Consider the following 18,231-nt stretch of genomic DNA (forward strand, 5'->3'; position numbering starts at 1 on the left):
AATGAGCAGCTCCTTTGCTGATAGTTGCATATATTTGTACTTGCCAGTAACACTCTGCTAACACAAGCAATTGACCATTCATTTATATATCTAAAAAGCATGTTCCATTTTGGACTTATACACATAAATTAAGAAGCAGATGCTGCACATCACTTGCTGTCTTTTTCAACAGATGATTTACAAAATGCTGGTCAGTGAAAGTCAACCAGTCGCCTTTAACATTACAAAATGCATCTTCAGGACAAAGGACAAAGGGAGAGACATAAAAGGTTGGAAGCATAGAAGCATATCCTCATAAGTACTAAGCAATCCCTATTGTTGGATGACCAGATTGAATCATCATTTAGGTAGGTGTCATCAAAATTCACAATCTTCAAGTCCTTTTTGAGATACATTTTGTTCAGTTTGTTTAGTGTTCGAGCAAAGGTATATTTAGATGCACAACTATATGCCTCCAAACTGTAGACTTTGTGGAAGTGCATATCAAAATATGGATTATCCTAAAAAATGGAGAGAGAATGAAATTATTACATGCATTACAGACATTAGAATGGCAAATGTTCTCTGCTCAGATGCCTTCAGGCCTTTTTCTCAGTTTGATGGATACTAAAAAGTATTAGCTATGCACTTTGCATATTTCTGCCATTCATACTAAAGGGTCTTTTAAAACTTTACAAAGTAGCAGTTTATAATTAGCTGCTATTCTTTGCCATTAGGAATTTTGGCTGAGTGAAACTTTCAGAGTTTGGCCAAATGATACCCTGCACTTTATTGGGATTACACAAGGTTGTTTTGAAATGAACTGATTTGTCATGTTGCCTAAAACACTATATGAAAAGCACTTGCCTTGGACTATAACTATATATGCCTGTCAGAAGAAGAATATTGATTCCCCTTCCTGCCTAAATTGTTATTCTGTGTGCTTTCAGGCTCCTTGGCACAATTAATACTAGCAGCAGCTAAGTTCTATTAAATTCTATAGATATGAATAGCAATATTATGAGTATTTATAGCAGTGTCAATCACCCTGTAATCAGGAGTTTAAGGTTCATTTAGGCTTTTCTATAACCAAAAATAAGATTTTGATCATCCAAGTTCTGGATGGCTGAATCATCTTTGAAGGGTATTTTAGTAAAAAACGCTTCAAAAAAAGGCCAAAATAAATTCATGTGTACAAGTGAAAAGGAAATCTGCTGTCTGCCTTGGCTGGGGAAGGGACAGGAACATTTCCAGATGCAAGATAATTTGGAGACAGGACATAAAAGATTATTAGTTTTAGCTACTTTGAACCTGAGCTCACCTCCACCATCTCCCAGGTTCCTAGTTTCAAACTTGAGGGCAATGTGCAGAGGACCGCAGACTGCTGCAGAGCTCATCTGGTTCCCCATGTAGGAGCTGTGGGAGCGTTTTTTGAAGGGGAACAGTCATCAGGATAGAATGAGTACAACTAGAGTCTCTAATTTTCCTTAGATCAAGACTGTGAAACCTTTATTGTGGGCTCTTGATATCAGAATAATCCGAATTCCATTTTATGTTCATTTGAACGCTCTTATGGGGTAAAAAAAGCAATTTTTCCCTGTACTACATTTTTATTCATGGGTGACTGTTAAAATGTCTTACCTACAGTAAGATATTCTCCTCAGCAAATTCTTCTAGCTTCTGTAAAATAAGATTTGATTCTACTTTTGGTGTTGGTTAGTAGTTGCCTACTACTGCAGCCTCAAACCCTTCTGTAATTGTATCTGAGAGATTATTATTTTTTTTTTTTTACCAGTAAGATCACGCAAATCTAGCTGAAGTTTTTAGCAGTATGATCACATAAATCTAGCCAAACACAAATATTTAATTGATCTAAGTAATGGGAGTGAGATCTCAGTTAACTGAGAGAGGCACAATTTCCTAAGCTGGTACACCAAATGATGCACTTACACGATGTTTTACATATTGACACAAATCCTCTTTGCCACACAAAGAACACGTTCATAAATTCAAATGGCAGGGGCACAGCCTCCATAAAAATATTTAACTAAATATTATTTTCTAGTACACATTACATTGGATTAATCCAAATTTATACTGGGAGCTGCAGTGGAGAACTTTTATTCCAAGTTATGATGAGCAAATTACAAAACATCCAGCTCGTCCTTCAAATCTCAACAGGAGAGATGAAGATTACAACACACACAAAAAAATCTCTCCTGCCCCTGCCCCAAAAGTGCAAATCTGTACCCTCTCCCACACAACAGACTCAAAATTCCTTGGATTTTTTTGTTTTGTTTTTTAAACAGATTTTTTTTTCCAGATTATGCACTCCAATTGCATTTCAATACTTGTATTCCAAATTGCAACACAAGAAAAGCATATTCTAATACATGTATTTAATAATAGATAACACTTACAGTATCCGCTTCTTTTCCATCAATCATCTCCAGATCTTTCAGAAACCACTTTTCAACTACTTCATATTTCTCTTCTCGATCCACTCGAAAGTGGTTTACCATACATATTTCTACTTCTTCACTTTTAGTCACTGCAAGACAAAAATAATTTAGATATGCAAGCACACACTTCCCAAGAGTTCTGATAATAAAAGACTTACACTACATTTTAAATAATAATTTAAATGATGATGTGCAGGTCTGTATAGTGCTATGCTGGACTTAATAGTTTTATTTTGCAATTAGTAGAAATAGCTCTGTGTTCTCAGACTATGAAACCTCTCAGCATTTAGTAGATTGAGGATTTACCTTCCCCCTCCTGTGAAAAGACAGTCTTGGCTGTGCTAAAGCCTTTCATTTGAATTCGCTAGCAGTGCAATGAAGAACAATCCTGGCACTGGATCTATGTGGATAACCCACTTATCCTACTTACTTTGAGGGGGAATCTTTCTGTGATGCTGGAGTCAAAAAATTGCAGAATCACTACCAAGGTTCTGTATTTACATGAATCGTGCTACACCTTCTGTTCTGGGGTTGTATTATATATCCATCACTTTTTAAACAAAACTCTTTTCCTTATAAAACAAAACTCTCAATTTCCTTATAAAATACATAAGTATGTCACTTAACAGAAGCAACACTGAAAATATTTCTTAAATCTTCAAGTTGCCCAGTGGTATCTTTGTAGAAATTACTATTTTCCAATTAAGGCAGGAAATTAGAATGAAAAGAGCATGAGGACATTATTTATAATAACTACCATTATTAATTGATTACATTGAGTGCTTTGTAAGAGATCAGACTTCTGTAACACAATAATTAGGGTGAAAAGCACTGGAGCCTGAAACATCTGCACATCCAACATAACAACTTCAGGGCAGACCAACTTCCTCAGGCCATCTTGTAGCCTGAGGTAAGTAAATACGAGATGTCACCTACATTTGGCAGCAACATTTTGACATCATAACGTGATACTACAGGCAAAGGACCAAAATTATTTTATTTCTAAATGCTGCCTGAATTTCTGAAAAATCCATTCTGAAACTAGACTGTTTTATTCCTGTTATGATGTCCTTGACTTCTCACTTGTTTATAAGAAGGCTACAAAATAAAGACGAAGGATTATGTAGGAGATGTAGCTTCTTTCTACTGCAGAGAAAAATAAAGGAAAATATATAAATTGATCATAATTCTCTCAACCTATAGCTTCCCAAACAGCCTGCTGGGAAAAAACAACCACTTGTTTTTATATCTTTCTGGTCCTACCTGTCATGATTACTCAATGACTTTTAATCAGAGGACCTCTGGTGTATTATCTCTATGGAGAAGTTACAGTGGTTTTCATTTGCAAGCACATCTATTAGGCTACGCTTAGAAAGTTCTCTTCTTACTTCCAGTTTTACCCCATTTTGTTTGCTGTCCTGTAAAGGAGTATGTGGTCTCCCTCAGTGTTGAAAGAAAACAAATCCAACCCCAAAAGCTCAGTGTCCTTTCAGAAATACAAGTGGACACCCTAGGCACCTCCAGGACCCACAGACTGCCACTTCTCCACCCCTGGTGTAGGAACAGAGATTGTATGAAATGAGGATAGAGAACAGATGCGTTAAGAAACTGCTCCAATAAGCACAATGAGGCCAGGAGCATGTTCTGCCCAGTGGTGAAACCCGGCTGGACAATTTTCACCTACAACATTGTTCTTTTCCTGCATTTTTGATATATTGCTCGTTCTTGCACTCAGTCGACATAGTTAAAGAAAAAATTATTTTTGATATGCGGCATGATCTCAGATCTACCATTTCACTCATTAAATTCTCACAGCTTTTCCTGTGGAGGGCATTGATATGACAATGCCTTCTCATAGAGCACAAATAATTCCTTAACATCTTCCATGGACCGAGCTTGTTTTTAAGAGTCTCTCTATGCAACTGGATGACATGATGTTAGCCCTGCCGCCCTCCTCAGGCATACCAATACAGAGCTGTGAAAATTCCTGAACACAGCTGTATTTCAGCTTTACATTCTTCCATGGTTTATAAAGCATTTAGCAAAAGGAAATGTTTTCTTCATACAAGAACTGAGAGTTGCTACTGTGAAAAAAGAAGGGAAATAAGGTTGGGCATATGGCACACACATAAGATTGTTCAGTTATCCACACTGAGATTTTATTTTAATATAGATTTCAAAAGGTATAGACTTCTAAAGTTTTGCCTCTATATAGTCTGACCAATTTTTCTTTGTTATGGTAAATTGAAATTCACAAGATTATACTCAGGATGTATTGTGGATAAGATTTTAGACAGCATGGTTTGCTCCGGAGAATCACAGTGGATTACAGTAGCTGCTGGCAGATGGATGGAGCCCATCTTTCAGCATCAGGTGTCCACTCTGCTCACCACTTACTTGACTATGCCTCAATATGTTATGAGAGTTTAATATTGGATACTGGAGAGATCCCACTCTTAACACTCTACATAAATTTTCCTTTATGTCTTCAGTGACATCCAATCAGTTAATCTGATTAGAGGCTTTCTTGTTCTTTTCTACCTTAAAAAGAAATGTTGAGTAAAGGTTTTGAAGGTGGAGCACGTTATTCCTCCTCTTTGGAAGTTTCACAGCAGCAAACTGCTAGTTCTGCCACTCACATCTGAACAGCCTTCTACTGAATTGTTTTATAAACTATGAATCACGTTGCTATTCCTGTACATTGAAAAGCTCTACAATACTCAGGAATCCATTTCTTAAAACCATTTTTACAGTTTTAAAGTGCAAAATCTCTTCTACTAAAATTACGTGGTTGCAGGGAACCAAGCTGGCTCAGTATTTCCAATAATCTGTACAATTAAATTATTCTAAAGGCTTCAGATGTTTACAGACATAAGGACCACAGAATATAGTTGGCATCACCCCATATCACCAAGAAAAGTCTCAAATACATACATTATTTCTACCTTCTATGTGCATTTTGAACATCAAGAGGAAACAGACTGCAAAAAGCATTCACTTCAACCTAACTACTTAGGGATGAGAGTACTCCTCTTTTACAGTGTTGCAAAAATAATAATAAAAAGGCTTCAGGTTTCACTGAGACCACGTTCTGAAAGCCTTCAGAAACAGATGCACTTGAAATCAGATTTAGCAAAGAGCCGGCTAATTAATTTTATCCCAACACTCTTGTTTTAATCACAGTTTTCGCTGTTCCCGATCCAGCCGTGCATCCGGTTAAACCACAGCTACTTGGGCGACTGGGACAGCGTGAGGACTTCGCAACCCAACGAGGGATCGTGCAAAAGCTCCCCAAATCCCACTGAAACCGCTAAGGTACCCGTTATGCTTTCTTATAACACTCCGACTCAGCACTCAGCGGTTCCCCTGACCCTAAGGAGATCCCCCAGCCCCATGGGGATCTCCCGGCCCCATGCACCCCCGGGTACCTGCAGCGCACAGGTAGCAGCGCCCCGCTCCCGAGCCCTCCACCTCGATGAACTCCTGAAGCCGCAGCCTCCGGGGCCCGAAGAGCCTCTTGGTCAAGTCCTCCTTCACCAGCGAGGACATGGTCCCCGACCAGCTTCAGCTTCAGCCTCAGCCTCCTCCTCCTCCTCCACCTCCGCCGCCTCCCGGCCGCGCCGGCCTGCGCAGCCCCGGGGCTCGGGGCAGACATCGCTGAGAGCCGCGGCCCCGGCCCCACAGCCGCCCGTTTGGGCGCCGGGACCCGGCTGCGGATCGCCCATCCCCGCCCCGTGGATCTCCCACCCCGCGGATCCCCGTCCCCGCCCCGCGGATCTCCATCCCCGCCCCGCAGCGCCTGGAGTGTCAGACAGCCTGGGCCAGCCTTTTCCTGCTGGAATAACTTGTGGCTGCACGGAGAAGTTGGGCATTACAAAACAAACAAACAAACAAACAAACAAAAAAGGTCTTGCAAATATAGGAGAAGGGATTGGTGCCATAAACGTACACGGTGCTTTACTGGCATAGAGTGAAATGAAATCGGGCAGGATAGTGTAGAAATAACGTTAGGGAGAATTGCCCTCTGCTATTGATAGTAAGCATATTGTCGAGGTGAATGGGAAAAAGATAGAAAAGAAACTAGAAGATCTATCTATTTATTTATTTATTGCCCCATGAATTTGGAAAGACGTGTAATTCTTAAAGCTCTTAAAGAATTTTCATCTCGACTGTGGGAAAGCAAAGTTCCTCTAAGGGATGCATTTTATCAGTACAAGGCACAAGGACACGTTTCATCACTTCTCTTTAAAGAGTATATATGCACAACAGCTTATCTTGGGAAAAGAGCATGACATTCTCTTCCAATCTTTATTTTTCACAGTTTGATCAAACTGTAAGTCATTTTGCCTCAGTTTTCATAGGAGCATTTTGAGCAGGGGCTCCTGCTGCTCAGGGACGGGCTGGGCATCAGTCAGAGGGTGGTTAGCATTGTGCGTCACTTATTTTGGGTATCCCTTTATCATTATCATCATTATTTTCCTTTTCTGTCTATTAAACAGTCTTTACCACAACCCACAAGTTTTACCTTTTTTCCGATTCTCTCCCACATCCCATGGAAGAAGTGAGTGAACGGCTGCGTGGTGCTGAGCTGCTGGCCGGGTTAAACCACAGCAAGCATGTACTCTTAAAGCACAGTCATTTTTATAGAAGATAAACTACAGTTTTCATATTTGGAAATCTTTTGTAAAAGAAGCAAAAGATTTTGATAACTTACATGGTAGTGTAATCATTTCTACCTGTTAAAACTGAGCAAAAAAAAAAAAAATAGAAAGCAGATGTGTAGGCTCTGGTAAGAGATTCCCCTGGATTTGTTTCTGAGCTGTGGTATATGCACATAGCACTTGGAAGATCCTGTCCTGTGATGTAACTATTTTCTTTGTAGCTCCTCCTAAACCAAATTACATTGCAAAAAAAATATTATAGATATTAAATTACTTGTGCAATATCCTTTAATGCATTCTCAAATGCTACATTAAGCAACCACTCTGAGTATATGCATAAAAGGTATAATGGCAAATTTAATGTTGAATGTTTTAATAAGAAACGGAAAAAAATGTAGTTCACTATTGTTCTTGAATTGTTTCATTCTTGGTTCATCCGTCCTCTCTTAGAGAGTAACAGGACAGTGTTCACAGAATCATAGCACAGAATTAATCATGGCACAGTGTTGGTGTGTTCGTGCAGCTGGTAATGGAATTACCTGCAGCAGTCTTTTTTTTTTTTTTTTTCGTATTTACCATAGACTTCACAGTCTTTTCTCTATCGTTAGATTACACTGGGGAGAAATGGCCATCCTGTTTTGGAGGTGACTTGCAAAATAATTTTTTTTCCACCAACTTCTCTTCTACTGTACTGACTTGGGTGGAAATGAAATAAGACTTAGTAGGCTTTAGAATCTTCCTCTACAGGAATGCAGAAAGCCAATTTTTATGTCTCCATGCTTGGTTGTATATTGGTATATTAAATATTTTGAAGGATGATTCTCACAGTAGGTAAAGAGCATCTACAGCTTCTTGCCTACTTAGAAGTTCTTCTTTCGTCTGTTTCTTTGTTCTGTTTCTCACTGTTATTTTTCTTCTGGTATTATTTCTATTCTCTCTCTCTCTCTTTTTTTTTTTTTTTCCCTTTCATCTTCTGAAACATACTTTTTAAGGATTAAGTGGCTCTTTTTAGATGACTCATGCAAAAAATAACACATATTTCATACACAAAGCTAAAGTTTAGCTGAGAGCAGGTAAGTACCACTATACATGTGTAAGCAAGTATGCAGAAGCATACACAAATCAGTACTATCACAGGAAATCCCTCTGTTCTGCAATTTGAAACTCTCCAATTGACTCAGATTTAATCCTACTCAGAACCTGCCATTAAGAGCTTCTGCATTAATATGCCTTCTTGCTGGTATTAGTATTACTGAATAGAAATGGCTACGCTGCAACAGTTTCCTAGAGGCTAAGCAGATGATTTGAGCTATGAGATTTCAGTTCCACCTTAGCTACAATACCATAAGCTAGAATCCTGACAGTTCGTGACTCAGAGCCAACAGCTAGGCAGTAATTTGCCCAGCCAGCAAGGACACACTAATGATGGTCCAGGACCGACTTCCCATTCTGGCGTCAAGCATCCCGTCAGCCTTCCCTACCTCAGCTAATCCCACCCATGAATGTGTGCCGTACACACATAAACCAGAACAAACCAATCTTGTTACCAGAGCCACAAACAAATTTAAATCAAAACTTGGATTTCTCTGTATCAGTCAAGGTAGATTAATTACAGATATTTCTGAAAGCTGTGCGCCCCTACCCCAAGCACACAGTGGTCAACAAAGGACCTCTTTACAAGTGAAGTGTTCACCAGGGAATTGTCTTAGACCTATCTGCCAAATACTAATTACTTCTGTTCCTTTCTGTGCCCTATCTGTCCTGCAAACTTTTGTATGAAAATACAGTTTTCCTTACTGTATCCAGATGTAGTAGCACTTTCAAATAGGATAAATCTCCCTACTTCTAATCTTTATTGTTTCTCAGACACACTGTTCTCGGAAAAAGCAATTCAACAGCTTTGGAAACGATATTTATGATGAGTCCTTATACTCCTTTGGATCTACCGATGTGCATTAGTATATACATCAGACTGATTATGTTGGGGCTTGATCCAAAACCCATTTAGTCAGTTACAAGATTTCATTTGATTTTGGTGGGCTTCTGAGTAGTCATTATTGCAACAGCAGGACAGTCACCAGGTTTAGCTATCTTTTTATCCTTAGAAATGAAGAGATTACCAATGGTGTCTGTAACTATTTTTAATGAATAGGCATTTAAACATTTAAATGAATAAGCATTTAAAACACAGTCTTATAAATCAAATAATTGCTGGGCTAAGTCAGTGTATAAGAGACAAATTTGTTGCCTTCTGCTAAGGAAGGAAAAAATCCTACTGCCAGCAGCAGCAGTGGGGTAGCTGCCCTAGGAAGGGTGACCCAGGAGCTGAAGGTGACCCTGGCATGGGCATTGCCCTCTCTGGCACGGCACTGGGACAGTAGAGCAGGACTGTGAAAATAGCAGGTTCCATCAGCAGCCCCATTGTCACCAGGCAAATACAAGGTGAAAAAGCAGGTCCAAGAGAAGAATAACAGGGACAGAAAAGGGCAAAGGGCTCAGACAGGGGCTGGGACCAGTTCACCTGGGGCACTAGCAGCTGTGGGTGGTGGGAGTTGTGGATGGGGCTGGACAGGGCAAGTAAACCTACCGGTGGCCTGAAGGGCCCGCCACCTACATTCAGTTATTAAACCAAGCAACTGGGATAAGGCATGGAGAAGAGATCACTTGCTCTGCTCAAGACAGATGGGAATTCAGTATTCTGCATGCTGAAGTACTCTGGATGCTTACCTTTATTCTCACATCTCAAATTCCTAGAAAGAACCACACCCTTATAAAGCACTGTTCACCGGAGCATCTTTCCCCTTGTTCCTTACTTGGCAATGTTATAAAACAAAAAGGAGGAAGGAAAATAAAACATGCAGAATAATCTCTCAGATCTGCAGAGGATCCCTATAGGTTGAAAAACATAATTTACCATTTTAGTGAAATGAGGATTTACATTGCTATAGCTGTTTCTGTTTGAGGTTTCGGCCAGGCATGGCTTTCTCACTTAATGTTTAGTTAATTGTCTGTAAGTATTCTTCACAGCTTTAGGGCTCTGGTCTTCTTTTTTTTTTTTTTTTTTTTTACATCTGAGATGAGGTCTTAAAGTATAAAATGGAAATTTTGAAAAAACATTCTTCAGCGATCTGGCTGTAAAGAAAGGTTTCTGAGCTGACTTCAAAAAAATAATTCCAAACAGTCATTACTTTTCATGGTATTAATGATTTACTTTTCTCAGGCGTGCTTTCCTGCTGACATTTATAGATGATCTGACTCCTCGTTCTGGCAACTTATTCACATTTTGATAGCTATGCCAATAAAATTCACTGTGCAGTGAAGCATAAAAGTAGTTAAGTTGTACTGAAAACTGTAAGAGGCAATAGAGATAACACTGTTTCATGCAAAAGGGCTATTCGGTGATGTATGGCTTGAGTTGTTTACTCAGTTTTCAAACAGAAGCATAGAAATACATGCTGGAGAGTTGGTTAAAATGTTTTTGCAGATCTACTTTTCTCCTGAATTCCTTTTGGGATCCCATTAAAAAAGTGCTGTACCAACTTCAGGGTATATGGATGCTCAGACAGAGGATGACTTAAGATCTCATCGGTTCTGGTAAAGAATACTAAAACTCAAACATCATTGGTTTCTCTAGTGGTATAATGTAATCACTCTATTTAGAAAAAGTAGTACTATTCTTTTCTTAGAAGGAAGGAGTTTGAGATTTTATTTGACTAGAGCTCAAATTTGCCAAGTTTATACAGAGCGTTGTGTTTTATCATCCTCAAAATGTAGTCGTGACCATCATTTGGATAAATGTTAGCACAGCATGCCACCATTCCAGCCAAAGCTTTCCTTTAAACAGAAACTGCATACCTGTTTATCATAAAACAGTAACCAGATGCTGGTTTATGGATGAAATTTAAAAGCATGTTTTGAAATATAAAACATATGCAGGAAGCAATTCTACGAAGAATTAACAAATGTTAATTTTTATATATGTATGAGCTAAAAAGTAGGACCTCAGGTAAATTAACTTACATAATAAGAGTTTAGGTTTGTGTTCAGCAAAGCACATAATAATGTATTAATGAATTGAAGCCATATTTAATTAACAGCGTGATGGATTCCACACTTTGTTATTCAGATGTAACCCATTCGGTGTCATAGAATTTTCTTTGTGGAGGTAAAATCCTAAAGATGGTAGTAAAGTACAAAAAAAAAAAAATGTAGTAAAAAAAGTAAAAAAAATCTTTTTCAAGTCTAGGCATACAAACAATTGTTAATCTTCAGAGAGCTGGAAACTTTTGAAGGCTAAGCTCAGGATTTTGGCACTTGTGTTAAAACCAGCAACTCTTGGAAGGATGTCTTATAAAAGTTCAGGGTAGAAAGCACGGTAGAGAGAAATGTTGACCAAGAAGTCGGTAAGGATCTTGATAAATACATTCAAAGCAAATTAGGTTGTGAAGCCAACCCAGTTGGCCTTTTTATGTTCTCTCGTGCTTGAATTTTTTTTTAATAAACACAGCTTTCTTGAGGAGTTACCTAGAGCAACTGCAATAGATATTCTTTCAAAAGCCTCTTCATACTTTTTAATAGTGATTTCTATCTCTACCTTTGTAGTCTCTAGTAATAAATTTCATTTGTCTTGGCACAAGAACCATTCTCTTCCCTCATGAAAATTGAACATTATTATTAATGTAGATAGTCAATTACTTCAGATTAATGTGGATTTATATTTAAAATCAATACACCAACGTGATGCAAAGCACTCTTAAAACACTATAAGCTTCTGCTGGATATCTAATCCATTTTTTAAAAATTCATAAAGAGTCGGGAATCTATACAGATACATAATTTGTGTGGATGGTGTATCTAGGGGATGAGCACATCTGACAGTTGTGTGGCTTAAAATAAATTTTATTCTATATAGATATTTATAATTCTTATTCTGTCAGTTACTCAAAAAGGTTCATGTCAAATACATTTAGAGTAGAAATAAAATACAAAAATGTTGAGAGTGAATTTAATTCATCATGTAAAAAAGCTGGTAAAGGAACGATGGACACATCTCCAAATACTTTCAAAGGGGACTAGCATTGTCAAAGAGTAACTTTGGTCAATTACAAAATGTAGGTTTTCAGTGTAGGGATAATTAACTGAAATGTAATGACCCAGAATTTGCAGATTACATAATCTGTTTGTAAACTAGTTTCCAGTTTCTTGTTTGTGGAGCCAAAATAATTTGTTAGAATGAAGGCAAGTGGCAGTTCTGCATCATCCTGTTTAGTTGGAGTCCTGGGCATGGAAGAAACTACTCAGGTCCCAAAGAAACCTCAGGAGGGTAGTAGGTCATTTTCTTTTCTCAAGGCAGGATCAACCCAATGTAGGCCATTTGTCTGGTCTGCTCCTAGTCATAGTCACAACTTGCTACAGTGGGCAGAATGTCTCATACGTTGCATACCAAATTGCAGCACTTAAAGAACTCAATCCCCTGCTGTTTGCCTTCCCCAACTGACCTCTTCAGGGCTCTCTGGGTGCAATGAAATGAGCATGATTTGATGCAGGGCATCCAGGAAAATAATAGGTAGGTGTCATGGCCAAAATTCTGCGTTTTTGACTTAGGAGCATTTGTTGATGAAAGCTTGGATTCATTATATTTTTTTTTCTTGGTCTTTAGTTCTTATGTTTCACCTCATAATTAAAAATCTGTATGTTAATGGTAAGTTCAATAAAATAAAACTACAGGGTGTTTCATCTCTTTTCTTGTCAGAATTTTCATGTAGAACTAGAGATTACGGCGCAAAAATTGGAAAAGTGTGGGCCAATCCCTTTCTGTCTCTGCCATGCCTCAGTTCACAACCGGGGTTACACTTGCACCACCTAAACCATTTCCCTTCTATCAGCAGGGAGAGGTCTTGACTGCCTGAGCAATCCTTTTCAATCAGCTAATGCCACTTATATCTATAGCTAGCATTTTCATATTTTTATGTTTCATAGTCTCCCTTTCTCTCATTCTGTAAACAGCCATCACAATACCGTTAATTATTTTCCTTTCTGTTAGCATCTTGGTAAAGATCTGGATGAAGACTTTGAAGACATAGCTAGATCCTAGCCCCACAGAAGTGCAGACCAGGCCCCTGTCCATGATTTGTCATGGTTCATCTCTGCTGGTAAGTGGACACTGCTGATGGCATTGAACCAAATCAGTTAGCGATGCACTGATTGCCTGGTGCTGTGTCATCAGAAAATCACAAGTCCTGTCCATTGGAAGGTCTGTTGCACCTGCAGCATTTGCTGTGTGAAAACAGAGATATCTGTGAAATCACTCTTCAGGAGGAAATTCTCTGAACATATTTTATATTGCTATTGGAAAAGTTGCTGCAAAAGTTGAACAACTTTTCCTACAGAGTAGTCTGTACAGCTCTGGGTTCTCTAGCAAAGACCTTTAAAACTTCATTTGTTTTTGCTAAGAGATGTCTTTAAAAGCCCAGCTAGTTTCACATAGCATCTTCACGGAAGCTGTTAATTATGCTGTAATTACTTTGTTTCCATCAGAGCAAGTACATCAGTAAGAATTAAAACTAGAAAAGTACTCACAAACAAGGCCCTCTTTTCTGTAAGAAGCCTGAACTTCCAATTTAGTAGTTAAACAGTTATCTCAGTTCTATAATCTTTATTTCAAATATATTAAAGTCAATATCATTATTATAAATGGGAACAGATTTGTTGGCCACATTAGCTTGAACAACATCAGGCATTCTAGCTTTTTTCCTTAGTGTGTACAAGTTGCATTTGATGTCATATGTTAACTTATTCAAATTCAGATAGTATTGTTGCTAATGTCCTTCTGGTTTGCTGTCTAAAGCCAGTCATACAGAATAACACTGGTAAAATCCTTTTTGTAGTGCATTTTATATTTGGTGAACTCAAGTGCTCCCCTTTCTGCTACCAGAAAATAAGGGCTTGAAAGGGTTCTATGCTTTTCCACTCACTGATATACACCAAATCCTGGAATAAACATAGGCTTATTTTGATAACATTGGCAGTGGGAAATCCAGGTGCTGTACAGTTAAGGGGCAATGACACCTCTATTTCTACCACAAGCAGTATAGGCTGAAAGTCAGGTACCTGGATTTATGGTAACGTCTTTACTAAACACTAGTTTATGTAGACTTTTTGAATTAGTTATTATCTAAATGAAGTTTTAGAAACAACTTGAATGGGTCTTTCAAGTTGAAGATATGAATGCAAAGTGACACAGCAAAATATTATATGAAAATTGCAAATAAATGGCTAATGTTTAATTGTGGAAAAAACACTGATTGAATCATGAGGCAATAGCACAAAATCCAAACGCTGTGACTGTATGAGTAATTGGTACAGAAGTCTAGTAAAACTTGTATCCACAGTGCATTAGGGTTATAAATACAATTGTTCTGTTATTCTGCCTCTTGAGAATCAAAACTGTTCAAGTCTGTCACCTTTAAAAATGTTTTCACCAAAAGATAAGCGGGTAGAAAGGGCAGACAGCATCACTTACTTTTGTCATGAGGTATAAAATATCCATAAATTTGTCATTTTGATTAGAAGATCTATTCAATTTCACTGTTTAGTCAATCCAAGCTAGAGACTGCCAACTTTTTTTTTTTTTTTTTTTTAATTTCATTTTATTACATTTGGTGCATTTTTCCAATGGTCTGTAAACAACAGTGAACAAAAATAACAAATGAATTCCTTACCTACCCTCCCACAATTTAAACACATTGTAGCAGGATAGTGAAATTTCACAGTGTCCGCCAAATATAAAAACATTTCAGAATCAAGTCATTCCATTGAACTAATTAAATAATTAATTAAATCTGGAACTAATTAAACTTGGTTTCCAAAGAGCTCCTGCCTGGTATCTGCTTGATTTTGTAACAGAGCTGCACAACATCTGTGTGGGAGCTATTCCCTGCTTAGACATCAGACCAAGCTCATGAGAGCTGCTGTGAATTTCCTAACCACAGGAAAAGTTTTGATCATAATTAATGTCTTATTGGACACCAGAGAATCCACACCTCAGTTTTATTTGGAGCAGTGCTCTACTAGAGCTTGAACTGAAGCTTTTACTGGTATGGGTGCATTCTCTCTTGCGTAGATTTTCAAATGTCTAAAATATTTGCCTGCATATTTCCTCCGGGGGACCATTTATGTCTTTAGCTGCCTGTTTTCATAAATTTTGACTTACTCAATGCCCCTTAGGGACAGCTGCTTTGCATTGTTTTTCAGTAATATTAACCAAGAGATGGAAAAATTAGATGTGCGGGAATAGTGATTGCTTGCACTTGCGCATTTTGTACAAATGCAGATGGCATGTTTTCTAGGCTAGAATGTTGCAGATTATTATGATGGTTTAAATTATAAATGTACGTTTTAAATAATGTACACACAGCAACACATGTGCTACTGTTTCCTTGGTGTATATTAGTTTTTCATTGCTTTGCTTGGGTCCCCTCCAGCTTCTTACCCATGAATCTTATTCATAATCTCATTGGATTAACTGTTCTTGTACATAAAATGAAGCACATACATAAATGTTCAAGCCCTTTATTTTATTTGAGTATTGACTTTTTGCACACCTTTTGTTTTCTGGATACATTGGCAGGAGTCCAACAGTGCGATGGGCAATGTTCAACCTAGACTGTTTCATGCTGGAAGAGATCTATTATTCAATACCAGTGATTATTTTACAGATAACCTGGCTGATAATTTAATGTGTATGTATTCTCCATAGCAAGAATACATAGCACATAGTATCAGTAGCTCTAATACCAGGAAGATAAAATAGCCACAGTAGATCAAAATTGAGATTTCCCCTGATTTTCAGTATCCTGCCTTGACTGCGACACAGAATATTATTACAAAAAAAAAAAAAAAAAAAAAGTTGGGCCTGTGTAGAGTGGTCTTTTATAAACTCAACTAAACTCTTGGCAATCAATGTCTTAGAGGCTTTCTAAGCCTGAGGCTGTGTTCAGTCCATTATGTTTGGTAGCCATCAGAACTATCTTCTGTGAAATCATCTAATTTCATTTTTAAATGATTTATAGTTTTGGCCTCCCTAGCATCCTGTGGACAGTGAGTTCTGTAATTCAGTTAGTATGTTGGATAAAAGAAGTATTCCCTTTTGTTCATTTTAAACCTGCTATCTGATAACATCTTTGGACATCCCCTAGTTTTTGTATTATAAGTAATAGGGAATAGTTACTTTCTAATTCCAATCTGGTTTTGATTTTATAGGCTTTTATCAGATTTTGCCTCTTAATTATTTAATTTACAAACTGGAAGACCATAATCTGCTTAACCCCCTTTTGTATCTGTGATCGGTTTTGCCACATTTCTCTTTTTTTTTTTTTTTTTTTCTTGTTCTACCAGCAGTCCATCAAAATTCCACCTGTTTGTCACTCACTGTCAGCTCTAGATTCGGCCAACCTGAAAAATAATAGTATTGTCAGTAAATTTTGTTACCTCATTATTTACTCAGTTTTTTTTCCAGTTCATTTGTCCATATTTTTGACAGTCTAGGTCCCTACAAAGATCCCTGAGGAACCTGAAGTTGCTTTTTCATTGTGAAAACAGACCACTTGTTTCTGCTTTTTGCTCTCTGATTTTTCTCTAGTCATCAGTTCATGAGAGGAACTTCCTTTTTATCTTTTGTCAAGCCATAGACATGTCCATTTCTCTATTTCTAGTCTCCTTTGAGACTTTATCCATTGAAATAATTGAGACTTTGGTGAGGACTTCTATAAGTCTCTTGGAAATCTGTGCACTCTCCATCATCTGGGCAATGTGTCAATATAATTATCGACTCTTTCAGGACACTTCAATACAGGTACGACTTTGACGTATCTCTGCACAGTACATGATTTCTTCCCTAATAGACTGTTTCACCTCTGTAACTTCTTATCCTGTTAGATATTATAATTCCTACCAATTTTTGTGGTATGCAATGTCAGACACAAAATTTTGTCAGCATGTTGTCTACTCATTGTCTTCTCTATTTTACCCATTAATTCCTCAACTTTGCTGCAGTCTGCCTACATGTGTCGACCCTGTGTATAGCCTTCACTTACAGGAGATCTGGTCAGATGTAATGATCTGCCTGGATAGATCATTTCACATTCTTTCTACTTTTCCCTGTATTCAGGAAAGAAAAGGAAAAAAAAATTTATCATACATGTACATGTGCAAGAAAATAAATTATTATTATTTTTTATTGAACTCCTGGTGAGAACTTACAGTACTGTAAAATGCCTATCTTTGTCTTAGCTAAAATTGTTTGTAGTTGTACAATCCTGTGGCTGTAAGGCAATAACAGTCTGTGGAAAACAATTTTCAGTTAGGGTAATTGAAAATGCAATTACTCAGTTACTGTAAGACAGGAGCCTAACTACCTCCACTATAGGGAAAGAAAAAAAGTATGGTTTCAACTAGTTATTTCTCCTAATCTTTGACTGTGACCAGAAAGCTCAACAACTTTCAGACTCCACAGTGGACCAAGCAAGTAAGGAATTAACTTCTGTACAGAGCAGAAACTTACAATGGAAGTTTGTACCTGTTGTCTCATTTTTACTTGTAGAAGTATTTCACAATCTGTACATTATAGTAATTTATAAGGAATTTGTTCTATAAATTAAGGTGTATTTCAGTACTTTTTCTGAAGCAAAGTAAGTTCATATCTCATATCTTTCCTCATGATTCCTGTAAAAGTCTTTAGTACCCATGAGGAAAGGTGAGATACAATCCAGAAAATCATGTAGGGCAGTATTTGCATGTTCTGTTTGTTTCAAAATGAAAATTTTGAAAAACTTAAGTACTTGCTGAATAGTTGCTCTGAGCAAAGAAGCCAGGAAGACTGCAAGCAGGTAAGTAAAATAGATTTATGCTGATGAATAATTTATCCACTAATACTGGGGCCCCATATACATAACCATGGCATTTATGCAAATATCGTTTAGGAGAAGAAAGAGCATTTGTTTGCAGTGTGCAACATTAATAATGGCTCTGACATTTCAGACTATTTCTCTTGAAGCTGTCGTTCCTGCCTTGAGTATGAGTGCTAATCTAGCTGATATCAGTTTCCTGATCTTGAGGGACCTGCACTTGGC

General features: G+C 37.7%; 1 protein-coding gene across 1 annotated transcript; it reads right to left on the reverse strand.

Annotated features, from left to right (window-relative positions):
• Positions 1 to 236: 236 nt before the first annotated feature.
• On the reverse strand, positions 237 to 5,990 carry EXOC1L (exocyst complex component 1 like; the record flags this gene model as incomplete). The annotated part of the gene is made up of 3 exons (XM_084285443.1): positions 237 to 500; positions 2,400 to 2,530; positions 5,870 to 5,990. 3 exons carry the CDS (start codon positions 5,988 to 5,990, stop codon positions 237 to 239), a joined length of 516 nt encoding a protein of 171 aa, XP_084141569.1.
• Between the last annotated feature and the right edge of the window lie 12,241 nt (positions 5,991 to 18,231).

The sequence above is a fragment of the Netta rufina genome (genome assembly GCF_964035555.1).
Source record: "Netta rufina genome assembly, chromosome: 4".
Classification (NCBI taxonomy): domain Eukaryota; kingdom Metazoa; phylum Chordata; class Aves; order Anseriformes; family Anatidae; genus Netta; species Netta rufina.